Here is a 15,132-nt window from a genome sequence, read left to right as displayed (position 1 = left end):
TTACCGGAGGTGACTGGCACAGATTTACGCATGACACTATTTACACCCATTTATTCTTTTATACAGCCGGGTCATTTTTACTGTATCAATTCAGGGTATATGCCTTGATTATGGGGACTACAACAGGAGGTGAGGTTTGAACCCGGGTCCTTCAAAATAAAGCAACGTCTTATCTGCCTCGAAGTCTGAAATGTTCATATACAGGTGGACCCCGATTTACAATGTGTCGACTTGCGATTTTTTTCTGACTTTTCGATGGTGAGCTGGAAACAGACCTTCGGTAGAAACTCTACTTTGAATTTTGATTTTTTTTCCGGGGAAAGCGACACGAGGTGCGACACTCCCTCGCGATGCTGGGCAGCAGCAGCGATCCGCATCTCCCAGTCTGTCACTCAGAGGTGTGTATTAAATACATTTTCGACTTATGATGGGTTTCGGGGAACGTAACTCCATCGTAAATCAGGGACCACCGGTATAGAGGAATATTGATTATTTGAAGACCAATCGGCTCAGCCCTCAGCACTTTGCAGCGTGAGTCCACTAATATATGGAATGCATAAAATGCCCCTCTCTTTTTGGGTAATCCAATTAGTCTGAATATTTGCATTGGGTATGTGCAGCAGAAGACACACACACACACACACACTGAAGCCACTTGTCCCAAGCGGGGTTGCGGTGCACCGGAGCCTAACCCAGCAAACACAGGGTGTAAGGATGGAGGGGGAGGGGACACACCCAGGACGGGACGCCAGTCCATCACAAGGAACCCCAAGTGGGACTCAAACCCCAGACCCGCCAGAGAGCAGACACGGGCCAAACCCGCTGCACCACCGCACCCCCGTGCAGCAGAACACATTGCCGAAAAAGAAAAAGAGAAAGTCGGATATATGCCGGTATGTATCATGCCCCCGAGAGGCACGTGAATGAACGGTCAGAATTAGAGCGCCCCTAAAGCACGTTGACACGGAATGAACACCAGAAGCACACGCGTGTTTTATACGTGCGTTTATGAGCAGGTCCCGGAAAGGGGCCTTCGTTCGGAAGACGGCGGCTCCGCGCCGAATTAGTCCCGCGGCGTAAAATAGGCCGTGGTCTAAAGCGTGCGAGGGAGGAGCGGAAACTGGAGCGGCGTCTGCCAGGAGCCTCCCGCCTGAAGTTGAGCGTTCTGCCGAGACGCACGTTAGCATAAGAAAAGAGAGAAAACAGAAACCTGACTGTTTCCCCGCTCACTGCTGACTGCTGATTCACGCTGAATACTGATAGCGCCCTTTTACAAGGGAGCATCCATCTCGGAGTGTCATTTCGGACAAATGGGAAGCCGCAGCTGCGCCGTGCGTTCGTACGGCCATGAGGAACCTTCACGAAATGCCAGCAACCGATCTGTGCCCCGAAAGCAAATTAGCGGTACAATATGAGCTCCGGCACTGGAACGGAAATACATTATTTCGCTCTCATAGCTGTGGGTGGAAATTGCCTGCAACTCCACGCGGTTGTGCCAGGGCGGAGTGATGTGAATACGAAGCAAACGCCGTCTTACCATGTCCTTATAGTTGGGGTAGAAGGTCTGTTCGATCAGAGGGAACTTCTCTGGGCCGAGCCTCTTGTAGGTGCTGATCAGCTGGGCGAACTGGGGGAGAGAGGACAATACGGACAGATGAGAAGTAATTTTTATTGATGGGAACAGCTCTGTTCTCACTGATGGTAATGGAGAGACTGAAAAAATCATTTCAGGACATGGTTATTTGCATTTATTTATTCTGGAGACACTTTTTTCCAAATCGACTTCCAATGAACTCTACGTAGTGTTATCAGCCCACACACCTTATTCACCGCAGTGATTTACACTGCTAGATACACTACTCACACTGGGTCACTCATCCATACATCAGTGGAACACTCACACACGATGGGTGAACCTGAACGGCATGTCTTTGGACTGTGAGAGGAAACCAGAGCACCCGGAAGACTTACACGGGGTCACTCATCCATACACCAGTGGAACACACACTCTCTGTCACACACACGCACTATGGGGGAACCTGAACAGCATGTCTTCGGAGTGTGGAAGGACACTCCAAGGAAACACAGGGTACAAGGCCGAAGGGGGAGGGGTCACACCCAGGACAGGATGCCAGTCCATTGGAAGGTACCCCATGCAGGACTCGAACCGCGAACACACCACATAGCGGCCACAGGCCAAACCTGCCGTGCCACAGCATCCCCCTTTCTGTTATAATTTTCAATATTTTCATTGTACTCTTATTGCTTTCTGGTTGTTCTGAAATGATTATTTGGCGGCGCTACCTGTCCGACTGCTCATTGGTGCTCAAAGCGACAGTAAAACTTTATGAAACAGCCCCATTAGTGTGCCGATCTCATCTCATTCATCTGTTGAGCTATAATCTGTTCAAGTAGTACTTACGCTCTCAAATTTAGCAGCGCTTCCACGCCGGTGAGCGCCGAGTCCAAGTTATTACGTGGGCCGTAAACTTTCACGCACCGTCGGCACATGCTGGCGCGCTCTTCTTTCTGAAGCTCTTTGCCTTTTTGCGAAGACGGACAATGCGGTCTTATTTCGTGAAAGAGAATGATCCAGAGTTCACTGTATAGGATGCAACACACACACACACACACACACACGCGCGCGCGCACACACGCACACACAGCAAGAGAGTCCCAGGCACGGAGCTTCGACAGAGCGACAAAAAGAAACCCCTTAATTCTCAGCAGTTGTTCCAACATGTGAGCAACGGGCAAACGTCCCGAAATGTGTCAGTGGCCGTTGCTATGGCGACACATTAGCGCCGACCTTTCTTTCGTTAAATCTCTAATGCGGCTAAAGCTGTTACTTTTGCGCATTTTTCTATTAATCTTGTTGTGGGTTTCAAATATTTTTATCCAAACAAAATTTCATTTCCCTTTTTTTTTTTCCATTTCACCTCCTTCTGTGGAACAATTCAGGTTAAATAACCTTCGCTAAAGGTACAAGAGCAGATCTCGCTCTGGGAACCGGGCCCCCAACCGTTTGCACCCCCAACTCCGTGAACGCTTGGCTACTCAACCACAGTAAATGAGGTAAAAGGGCGGCAGGAAAAGCATGAGCAAAACCGGCTGAGGAAATGACTGCCTGCGATGGACGGTACCGTGTTTACGGAGCAAGATCCTGAGATCCAATTCAAGGCAGGCTGAACAAGTGAACTGGAAAGAAACTATGAACTCCATTGCAAAGAGAACCTGCAGGTGTTTTTTTTTTAATAATTCTTTTTTTCAAAAAAAGCAAAAACAAATGCAAACTACAGGCTGGTACCATTTCAGCTGTGCAAGGGCTCCTCTATAATTCATAATAATGGCAGTGATTGCACTGGTACCATGACTGCAGCTTTGAGGACATCTGCCCCAGCGGGGGGGTGTTCCGGGAGCCCTCGAGCTCAGGTGGGAGCCGTGCGAGCTGTGCGAGCCGCTCTCCGGTTCCATAATTACGCGGTGACCACTGCGCTCGCGGATGAAGCGACGAGGTCCCGCAGGACGTCGACGGTCCGGAAGAGCGATTTCACGGCGAACGTCTGCGGAGGCACGGCAGCGCGGGGGAACTCGACGCGAGCAAGGAAGCGGCCCTCGGCCGACCGGGCGAACGACGCCGCCTCTTCTCGCAGCGACTGCGGCTCAACCGCGATCAACGGGATCAACGCCGATAGCTTGGGTTTTGCTCTCCAGTCCTAAAAATGTCGCGAACGTCCCCGTCCGCAGCGCGTCGAGTTCCCTCCAGCTCAGCTTTGACGCGCCGGCGCTACCGACGGCAGCCCTCACCGCCCACGGCTTGTCGCACAGGTTGTAGATGGACTCCAGCGAGTTGATGCTGGGCACTCCGGCGTACTGCAGGCCGATGATGATGTTGCGGAAGTCCTCGTTCTGGGCCATGCTGTAGGCGTGCTGGCGGACGAGAACGAAGTCGGGCTTGAATGACCTGAAAGAGTCAGAAGCTTCATTTCACCACAACTCATCGCTTATTGAACATCACACACACACAATGTCTACAACTGCTTGTCCCAAGCAGGGTTGCAGCGAACCGGAGCCTACACAGGGCACAAGGCTGGAGGGGGAGGGGATACACCCAGGATGGGACACCAGTCCATCGCAAGGCACCCTAAGCAGGACTCGAACCCCAGACCCGCCAGAGAGTGGGACCCGGCCAAACCCGCTGCACCACCGTGCCCCCCTTATCGAACATCATCTAATCGAAATTTTCCAAGTGATGAGGGACAGAAAAAAAAGGAGTATAAATGTGGCCTGGTCATATGCTGAAGGGCCAAAATGTGTTCCTTCACTTCGGTGGCCCACGGAGACCCACAGAGACCCTCGAGCACACGAGCCGTTCGCTCGACTCGCTACTGCAGCCGCTGTGCCGAGAACATCGTGGGAGGAGAATTAAGCCCGGATGTTTCGGGCCGAGGCGGTGACCTTAACCGCTCGAAAAATAGGTCAATGCCTCTTCGTTTCGACTTCTGGGATTTCCCATAGTAACCGGTGCTAATACACCATGCTTTATACCCTGAAACACAGCGATAAGTAAACGAAGAGCGTAAATGAAGTGTGTTCGGTGAGAACACGGTGGAATTTGTGTGCTGCACTCGCCCCCTTATGTTCAGCCCGTACAACAAAAAACCTGTTCCGCTGACTTAAGGAGCTATAAACCCAAACGACAGGTTTTCCGTTCAGTAGGAGAACAATTTTTGCCCGTTATGTTATCATCTGACTTCCGCAATGGGCATTTTATTCAGCGCAACGGCGTCGGCGCCCGGATCAGTCATTCTGCAATCTCAGCCAGACACACAGGGTGTCTCAGCACAGAACGTTTTTTTTTTTACTCCCGCACTGACATTCGCCTGGTTACTTTCTGGGTAAATCTAATGTATTAACTTCTAAATTGTCATGGAAACAACGATCAGTAGCGTAAACAAAGCCTTAATCTCATGAGCCAATGTAGGTAATCTAGTACCGCTGGTGAAATTAGTGAGTAACACTATATAGCAGCTGCTCTAACAGTAGAGTGAAAGACAGAGGCAGTGATCTAGCAAACTTTATTTCTTGATATCGTAAAGAGCTGTGAACCAAGTTATAAAAACAGCTCAGATTGCACTGGCAAAGGCAGGGAAAGATAAATTAACATGAAAAAATGTAATATATAATACTGTATAATATCATATAATACACTACTCTAATATGTCAGGTATCTTATTTGATCCAAGACCCGATTTTTTTTTCCATTAAGAAATAATGTTAATTAGACCCCTTTATAACAGCAATTATAACAGGAATCTGCGCGTTTGTGCGTTAGCAGCGCGTCCTCCTCGTTCCAGCCGCTGCGTTTTTTTTTTTTTTGCAAAGTAAAGCCAACGGCCAAATTTCCTGCCATCGCAGCCCGGGAATCCCGGGAAAGCGTCTGCAGCTGTTGATGACTAGTGGGTTGGGGGGCAAATAAGGTGCGATTAAAGCGAAAACGCGATGTGCTGCGTTTGTCGTCACATCGCAGTAGTGAGGGGTGTGTGAGAGGTTACTGAATGTGGACTCCATGGTTCCGTACGTCCCCACGCTTCTCCATTTGCTGTTCACCCTACGAAGGGATAAGATCCTGACTGTGTTCGTGATCTCCTCGATGTGGCGCGTCACATTTGACAATTAGAGTGGACACGTCTTCGGCAAGTGGCTGTGTGACGCGGTCGCGCTCCCCGCTCCTACCTGACCACCTTCGTTCCGTTACGGACGACTTGCATGTCCACGTTGCAGGTACCGTTGGCGTGAGCCACGAGGTTGATCTCCGAGAACTCGGCCTGGAGGGGGACAATGTGTGCGGGGGGTCAGTGGCGCAGCGAGTAGGAGCGCGGCTCTTCAAATAAATCTGTAAATATAAGGTTCCCGATCTAGACTGCATTTCAGCCGTGTACCACGGTAAACCCTGTATTTACAGCGGAACGGAAAGCAGACAGACGTAGATTGGCGTCGCTGCCATTCGAACCGTGTGCCCCGTGTCATTAATGCGGTAACCAGGCCCCGTAAGCCTGGTACGCCGGTTGTTTCCGTGCCGTTCCGCGGGACCCCCCCCGTCCCGGTTCCCGTACGGTGTAATTGCAGGGTGCGGATGCTGCCGTTCTGGCTGCACGACCACAAAGTGTAGAAACGACCATTATCTGCCCACTCGAACCCCCGCTGCGATTCCATCTCCTCCCGGACGCCGCTGGAAATGTCCGGTAAATTGAAACAAACGTCATTTTTAATGAATGCCCCGTGTTTTATGGGAAACGTCATTAAAAAAACATGTATGCCTGTAAACCAGTCAGTTGTATTTAATTACAGTTTTGCTTTTGCTTTTTCTGTGCGGGATGAAACAAACGGGTTGGTTCTCATTAACGCTTCTGGACGGGCCTCTCCGACCCTCTTTGCGCAAGGCGATGACCTAGAGTGACCTCGGGTGACCCCCCCCAGCAGCTCCCAGTCTTTCGCCTCACCTGCTTTCCCTCTTTCTGCGATGACTGAAGGAAAAAGTCTCTTTTTGACAATTAAGAAAAGCGTTAAAATATTCTTGAAATTATGGAATTCATTTCCGCTGCGATCCGGAGCCATCAGCACGTGGTTCCCTGAACACGTCCCGCTGAGCAGCGCGCTCGTAAATAAGCCACATTACTGCTTTTTTATATTTGTTTGCTATTTGTCAAACTAATAAAAGTGGCCTCTTATGTATATTTGCATCATGAAGCAGGGGGCTGTTTCCAAAACGAAGGAGCATAATTTTCCATAATGTTTCTGCACATTAATACAGAGAAATGAGTTCCCGCTGCCGCGTATCGCTGCCGCCCCAGAAGGGGCATGTGACATATTACACGGGATATGTCACACATTCCTGATGGCACCACAAAGTGAGGAAGATGAACAGCAGGAGAGCAGCTGCAGAGGTTGGACCGTTGACCCACGAATCAGGTGGCGCCTGTACCCAAATAAAGTCCAAAACGCTGCCCCACAGCCCGGCAAAGGGCCTCCCGTACCCCACATTTACACATTTATTAAGGTATTTAAGGCAGTAAGGGTAACATACACAGATAACATTCAACTGAGAGTCTCAGTCTTCAGGAACACTGCACATCTTTCACCACTGAATCAAGGAAGTCATCATATTGAAACATGTAACATGGTTCTGCACATTTATTATAGCATCCTCCCATCTATCTATCCATTTATCCATCACTGGGATCTTCTCCTCTCTAAGTGCTTCCACAAATCTCCGTCTCAACACGGGGGACGTCCTACACCCTATGTCAAGTTCACACAAGACCACACAAGAACACACAGACGTTGTAGTCGTGAGATCAGGTGGAGCTGTGGACCTCTCGTTGGGCGCAGTACAGCACCCATCGCCGTCCTGCCGTGCATGGGGTCGAGGCTCCGCGCTCTCAGTATCAAAGTAACTGATCTTCTCCAAGCAGGCCTCCCTCACTTCACAGCTCAACATCTCACGCATCAGAAAAGAGCCATTTACTGCTGTTTACAGCGGTGAACGGGAGGGCAGCGCTACCCCGCGGTGCCCAGCTGGGCTCTCAAAGCTCCACCAGCTCTAAAATGGCAGGGGGTGTTTAGCAGTGTAAACCTGCCCTCAGTCACACTGCCTGGGCAAGAAGCGGACAGTCAAACGGTCTATCCCTCAGAACGTTCTGCGTGAAGATCACAAAAGAACATGTTCTCATTTCATATATTAGTGGCAAATGCAAGCGAACGCAGGTCTCTCTTCGGCAGGGTCAGTTATGGTGGTGCTGATGGCAAATCCGAAAAAAAAACACGGTTTTCGCCGTTCAGCTGCACACCTGCCTAGAGCTTACATTACCCCCCCAAACACACACACACACACACAAACACACATACCTGCTCCACTTTGATGTCGTGGTCTCCCTGCACCTTCCTCCCCCTGAACACTTTGGTCCTGCAGGAGAGGAGAGGAGAGGTGAGAGTGGGACAGAGAGCTGAAGACTCCGCACTGAACTCCTGTGTTTCGGTACAGCTGAGGAAAGGAAAGATGCGGACAGGTGTGTGTAACGTGTGTCACAAACACTGTGCTTTCCGCTCTACGCCTGTCTTTTATTTACATTTCCATGTACATTTATTCGGTTAGCAGGCGCTTTTCTCCAGAGTGATGTACATCTCATGGAAATACAATTTGTGCATTAATTTAAATAAATAAATATTTATAATTCATATAATTTAAGAAAATATAATTTTTGCACACACACACACACACACACACACACACACACAGTCGTTTACCTATTTGAGTACTGAAGGCAATCTGGAACCATCAACATAGCATGCATTGCTTTGGAATGTGGGAGGAAACCAGAGCATCCAGAGGAAACCCACGCAGACACAAGGAGAACACATGCAAACTCTTCCCAGACTGAGCAGGAATCAGACCCACGTTGTCTCACACCACCCAGGCACTGTGAGGCTGCGCCACCATGTCACTGTTTCTGCCACAAGAATTTCTCATTTTAATTACACGCATGGGCTTTTTCCATTTCATATTGTTATTTCGACATTCTGCACTGTGAAGGCAGCGTGACTTTGTTGTGAGAGAGGGCTGAGCTTCAGCGGACAGTGTCAGCCAAACGGGGCTCATGTTCGTGGCCCCGATGGTAACAGAATGTGCTGAGAGGAGCTCGGGGCCCCTGGACACACTGCAGGGCTGCAACATCGAACCCTGGTAGGAGGCTCCGCTCACCCGTCAGCTCGGAGTTACACGCACCGCCTGCCGAGGCCTCTCCGCAACCGCAGGAGTCCTGACTCTCAGCTCTTTCAAATCCGAAATAAGACAAACCCCAGCCAACGGAGTGTGATTTAATTATGATAATGATTTGAAGCGGAGCTGCTGAGCCAGTGGTGTAGCTGTGCTTTGCTGCCATCCAGTGGAAAATCACTCTGTCAGTCTGCAAGTTTTCCTGGTTTCCATCATTAACCTTCATTTATTCATCTGATGTCTTTTTCAAACGTGACTCACGGTGTTAGCTGGCAAACTTTACAATCGAGTTGTTCACCCAGCAACGCATTCCTACTGTATTAATTCAGGCCACTTAGATTTACATTTATTTATTTAGCAGGCACTTTTCTCCAAAGCAGCTTCCAATGAACTCTGTGTAGTGTTATCAACCCACACACCTTATTCACCATGGTAACTTACACTGCTAGGTACACTACTTACACTGGCTCACTCATCCGTACATCAGTGGAACACACACACTCTCTCTGTCACTCACACACTGCGGGTGAACCTGAACAGCATGTCTTTGGAGTGTGGGAGGAAACCAGAGCACCCGGAGAAAACGTACGCAGAGACAGGGAGAACATGCAAACTCCAGACAGACTGAGTGAGGATCGAACCCATGTTCCCTCACACCACCCAAGCGCTGTGAGACAGCAGCGCTACTCATTGTGCCCCCATGCTGCCCACTTGCCACTCACCTTGATCAAGAGTACTGCAGCAGGAGGGAGAGTCGAACCTGTAACCTACCAGGTGGCTCCAACCACTGCGCCACCCGCTGCTACAGATTTCTTTGAATGATTTTCCCCCGAAGACTATTAATATTATCTTTCAAGGGACAGAAAAATAAGTATTCAAATATTGTCTTATTTAAACATAACTCTGGAGTCCAGCCTTCAAGTGAACTTTGGTCGCTTTACTGTGTGTGAATTTGAGAAGAAATAAATCTGTGAGAATGCATTGCAGTTTTGCACAAATTTTTCATACTTTTTTACATCGAGGTCATAATTCCAAGGACAGCTATAGGGGATCTATAACACCACTAGGTGTAATTCATTAATACTGACAACAATATCCAAAACCACTTGTCCCATACGGGGTCGCGGGGAGCCAGAGCCTAACCCGGCAACTCAGGGCGTGGGGTTGGATGGGGAGGGGACACACCCAGGACGGGACACCAGTCCGTCACAAGGCACCCCAAGCAGGACTTGAGCCCCAGACCCGCTGGAGAGCAGGACCTGCTCCAACCCACTGTGCCCCCGCACCCCCCCAATGACAAAATACAGTAGTTTAACTCAGCACAGCTGTTGACACATAATATGTTCGAACCAGTACCACAGTAACGAACCACGTATTAAAAAAAACAGGTTTAATCTAATTGCACTCGCATAAATATTCATCCGACAGAATTTGGATGAAACATTATCATACTGACGATGTTAAGGTATTTACAATTATTTACCCACTTACACAGCGAGGCCATTGTTACTGGAGCAATTTAGGGTAAGTACCTTACTCATGGGTACTGCAGCCAGAGGTAAGACTCAAACCTGTGACCTTTACGTCCAAAGGAGGCAGCGCCAACCACCACGTTACCGCGAAGCAAAAGCAAGAAATGCAAATAAGAGCATTTTCGCTCAGCCCTCAGGTAACAGGGCATCGTTTCGCACCTGAGCACCCGGGCCCTCGCAAACAAAATGATGAACGCTCTTCCTGTTCGAGGGAATGTGAGGGAGTCGCCGTGGAGGCCCAGAGCAGCTGGTTCATTAGGCCGGGACCAGCTGCGAGGGCGGGAGACGCCCCGCTGCGACGGGATGCTGTCTATTTATAGCGCGATGACATCACCAGGGCCTTGCGGTGCTCGTTATATCCCTGCAACAACGCGTTCGACCGGGACTCCCGTCGGAAGCTGAGGTGCGAGACACATCCGGGCAGACGTGCATCAAAACACAAAGATCACGAACAGCCTCTAGGATGTGATAGAAGGCACCCGCCTCTCTCTGCCTGGGTCCAGTGAAGGATCCTGGGTAATCGCCCCAGTCCAGGAGTGCCCAAGTGAATAGCTTAGTGCAAAATCATTATAATCTGCTTTGGACAAAGGGGCTGAATAAATAAAATAAAAAGAAGTATATGAAAAAATTTTTTACATTTAGCTGATGCTTTCCTCCAAGGCAACTTACCTATTTAGACAGTTGAGTAATTTAGGGTAAGTACATTACTCAAGGGTGCTACAGGCAGAGAAGGGAGTTGAACCTGCAATCTTGGGGTCCAAAGGCAGTAGCACAAACCACCAGCCACCCCAGGAGGGGCCTTTTCACTACTACTACTACTACTACTACTACTACTACTACTACTACTACTACTACTACTACTACTACTACTACTACTACTACTACTACTACTACTACTACTACTACTACTACTACTACTACTACTACTACTACTACTACTACTACTACACACACATTTTCAGAACCGCTTGTCCCGTACGGGGTCATGGGGAACCAGAGCCTACCCGGCAACACAGGGCGTAAGGCCAGAGGGGGAAGGGGACACACCCAGGACGGGACGCCAGTCTGCCACAAGGCACCCCAAGTGGGACTTGAACCCCAGACCCACCGAAGAGCAGGACTGTGGTCCAACCCACTGCGCCACCACACCCCCCCACTGCGCCACCGCACCCCCATAATAATAATAATAATAATAATAATAATAATAATAATAATAATAATAATAATAATAATAATAATAATACATCCAGATCAACAAGATATAGGGTCACTGCTGTGAGCCTAAGGGGGGTCTGCTGGTGCATCGTGATGGAGTGGTGTCCCCTTCGCCTCCAGCCTTTTGCCCTGCGTTGCTGGGTTAGGCTCTGGCTCCCTGAGACCCCGTATGGGACAGATGGCTTCAGATGGTGTGTGTGGTGCGAGTCTGTGAGATTCTGCAGAATGATGTATAATTTCTCAGAAAGACGTTCTGGAATAGACTGAAGTAACGGCCTTCTGTATGTGTGGCAGCTCAGATGAAGTAGGATCATGGAAATGTAGACAATATTCACACACTTCCCATTACTGGCCACTGAATGTCAAACAGCCAAAGTGCAACACTTACAGCACTGTAGTACTAGACCGGTGAGTGTCTGATGAGTGTTGCTTGTCACGTGAGCCCGAGTCATTTGCATAATTTCTTATGACTCTATAGTCATGTTTATGCTGGAACTGAATGCTTTTTCACTGAGGACTGAGATTTTGCAGCAAGAACAGTAAATGATAATGAACAACAGGCAGCACAAAGGTGTTAACATAACTTTTGCATAAATGTTCCGTACATCATTTCCCAAGTTTCGCTGCCACCGATCCCTGCGCCACGTCGCCGGCAAAGTCAGAAAAGCGCTTATGAATAATACATGGTCTGAAAAATGAATATTTTAAAGGAGAACTGAGAAGCAAAGGTTAAACAGCTTTGGCACCACTTCACCACACAGTTTTCCTTGGCAGAGGAAACCAATCAGCTCGTGTAAATCACTGTACGAATGCGGTAAGAGCAGCGACCTTTGGCTGCGGCGGCTGCGGGCGCGAGGCGAGCTTTCCCACCCCGAATATAATGAAGGGCTTTGAATAGGTGACTCACGATGGCATTTATACATTCCACGAACTTCCCATCTTAGAAAGAAACAACCTCAAAAAAAAGTTAAGTGAGTAAATCTCTAAGTGCTGGGTATTTTATTAAACCAGTGGAACAGAGTGTCTTTTCGCTGGCCATCTAGTTTATTGTGCATTTACTGTACTTATAATCTGTATTTATATTTAAATTTATACTTATATATAATGGTGGTGCAGAGGGTTTGGCTGGGTCCTGCTCTCTGGTGGGTCTGGGGTTCAAGTCCTGATTGGGGTGCCTTGTGATGGACTGGTGTCCTATCCTGGGTGTGTCCCCTCCAGCCTTGTGCCCTATGTTGCTGGGTTAGGCTCTGGGTTGCTGCAACCCCACTTGGGACAAGTGGTTTCAAACTCTGTGTGTGTGTGTGTGTGTGTGTGTGTGTGTGTGTGTGTGTGTGTGTGTGTGTGTGTGATGTACGTACTTATATATAGCACAACAGACACAGCTTTCTATGAACATCTGTGCTTAGGTTGTTTGGTAGCACTCCGGAGCTGCTGTCTGAAGTGCACATGAATAGATGACTATCATACCCAACTGCTGTCCCAGAGCCCTGTGTGTGTGTGGGGACCTGCTTTTGTATATCTGATAAGGCAGTGCAGATTTACATACCAAAATATTAATTCATATTTAATCAAGTGTTTCCAATCACACCTGCTCCAGTGCAGAGGATGATAGGAACCAGCAAAAGATTCCTTACAAATAATGTGATGCAAGGAGGTAGACCTTGAATAGAAGTGATGCTCATATACTCTGGAGGACTGAAAGCTCAGGATTTGGTCTCATCATTGTTCATTACCTGCCCTTGGAGGCAACCTTTGATATTTATATTATTGCATAGCATCCCATGCCTGCTTTTGGTCATTAACATGGCACACAGTAGGTAGACTGGCCATGAAGTGTGTTACTTTTTGTAGAGAAGAAATTATGAGTAACACACACACTGCTTGAGACCACTTGGCCCAAGTGGGGTCTTGGCAAATAAGAGCCTAACCGGGCAACACAGGGTACAGAGCTGGAGGGGGAGGGGACACACCCAGGACAGGACACTTGTCTGTCACATGACACCCCAAGCAGGACTCGAACCCCAGACCCACCAGAGAGCAGGACCCAGTCAAACCCGCTGCGCCACCGCACCCCTCATGATGGGTAAAATAGAAGGAATTTTATTTATTGGGTTTTTAGGAATTGATTTACTTGACTGCGTAAGTACATATATCTCCTGCCCAAGGATGGGCTCTGGACCACTACGACCCTGCCCTGGACAAGTGCATAGGAGGTTCTTGCTTGTGCCCTCTGCACATCTATGCTTCTGTACAATGCTAAAGACCAAGATGTTATTTTACACAAGGATGAGATGAAGCAATGAGAATTAATACAGTGTGTTAACATAGTCATATGATCTAAATAGCAAAGGTATTGTTCACCCTGAATATTCTAACAAGCTGTCTTTCTCAAGAGCTCACTCAGGTGATGTTTTTCTCTAGAGCAACTTAATATGCTATTGTACTTGCAGTTATTTACCCCTTTGTACAGCTGGGTAACCTTACTGGAGCAATTGAAAGGTAAGTACCTTGCTCGTGGGTACTACAGCAGGTTGGGAGATTCAAACCTGCAACCTTTGGGACCGAAGGCAGCAGCCCTATATTACCAGCTTCCCCTTTTCAGCCTCTTGCTGGAGTTATAGTGTAGTGCGCTGCTCAGGCTGGGTGCAAAGAGGTCACAGCCATCGTATGGGACCTGTGGCCACACGGAGGGAAAAGGGAGGCTCTGCTGCATGTGGAGATGCTGCTTTGAGGGCTCTTCTGGAAAAGGGTTCCGCTCATCGCCGGGCGAATGGTTTAAATGCGATTGCAGCACCGGGGTCTGGATGGTACAGCGCAGTGGTGCGGTGGTACCGCTCACCTATCATCTCCCAGTCAAAATAGGGCAGCAATTTCCTTTCCTCGGTCCAGAGCCCATCCTGGAAGCACGGTGTGTGAGGCAGGGGACACCCTGGACGGGGGAGCACTCCATCACAGGGCAGCCTCGCACACTCATTCGGCACGGACTGATCTGCATTCAAAGCCACGGCTTCTTGCTGTGCCACCATGCTGCTCCAGCATAATAACGAGAATAAAAAAATAACACTGATAGCACAAACACTGCGACCCTCAGCAGGACAAGCGGAAGGAAACAGACCGACTGAAAATTAAAACAGTATTGTGGAACATTATGGATTTCTTTATTGACCTATTTATCTGAGTAACCCATATTGCACTGTACAGTTACCCTGTTTTTTGACCTGCTGAAGCACACCTTTTGTGGACGGTGTGTCAGTACATGCCAATGACTCTCGGGTTCGAGATGGGGAGGGGCATTCTCCCTGCCGCTGCAGGCCGTGCTAAGTCGATCTTATTGACGAGCTCCGGGGCACTGACCATCCGGAACCCGCGACGGCGCTCCGCCTTTCAATCAATCCAGGAAAAGAGATATTAATTCATGGGGCTCAGCCGACGTCAGCAAAACTGAAATCAATATGCCGTGCCATTATGTCTAATTGGGCAGAGAATCGGTGTGGCGTTTTTCCGGATTGTTCTATATGCTGCATCTACAGAGAGGGCTTTCAAAACAGAGACCTGCTGGTACAAGAGACGATACAGAGATTTTAAACGGTTCCTGTGAAAGGGACCAGA

The 15,132-nt window shown here is 48.9% G+C and overlaps 1 protein-coding gene across 2 annotated transcripts in view; it reads right to left on the bottom strand.

Annotated features, from left to right (window-relative positions):
- The window catches only part of syn2b (synapsin IIb), a 68,220-nt gene that overhangs the window by 25,725 nt on the left and 27,363 nt on the right, over positions 1–15,132 (bottom strand). For both annotated transcript variants that reach the window (XR_003797234.1, XM_029247712.1), the window contains exons 2-5: positions 7,909–7,966; positions 5,737–5,828; positions 3,808–3,964; positions 1,538–1,627 (exon numbers count right to left, since the gene is read on the bottom strand). Coding sequence is in view for 1 of the 2 variants with exons in the window: in XM_029247712.1 (XP_029103545.1) it covers positions 1,538–1,627; positions 3,808–3,964; positions 5,737–5,828; positions 7,909–7,966 (397 nt within the window). In the remaining variant the exon portion in view is untranslated. The remainder of the gene's footprint in view (positions 1–1,537; positions 1,628–3,807; positions 3,965–5,736; positions 5,829–7,908; positions 7,967–15,132) is intronic.

Source organism: Scleropages formosus, chromosome 22, assembly GCF_900964775.1.
Source record: "Scleropages formosus chromosome 22, fSclFor1.1, whole genome shotgun sequence".
Lineage (NCBI taxonomy): Eukaryota > Metazoa > Chordata > Actinopteri > Osteoglossiformes > Osteoglossidae > Scleropages > Scleropages formosus.
This window is presented reverse-complemented; position numbering and strand designations above follow the sequence as displayed.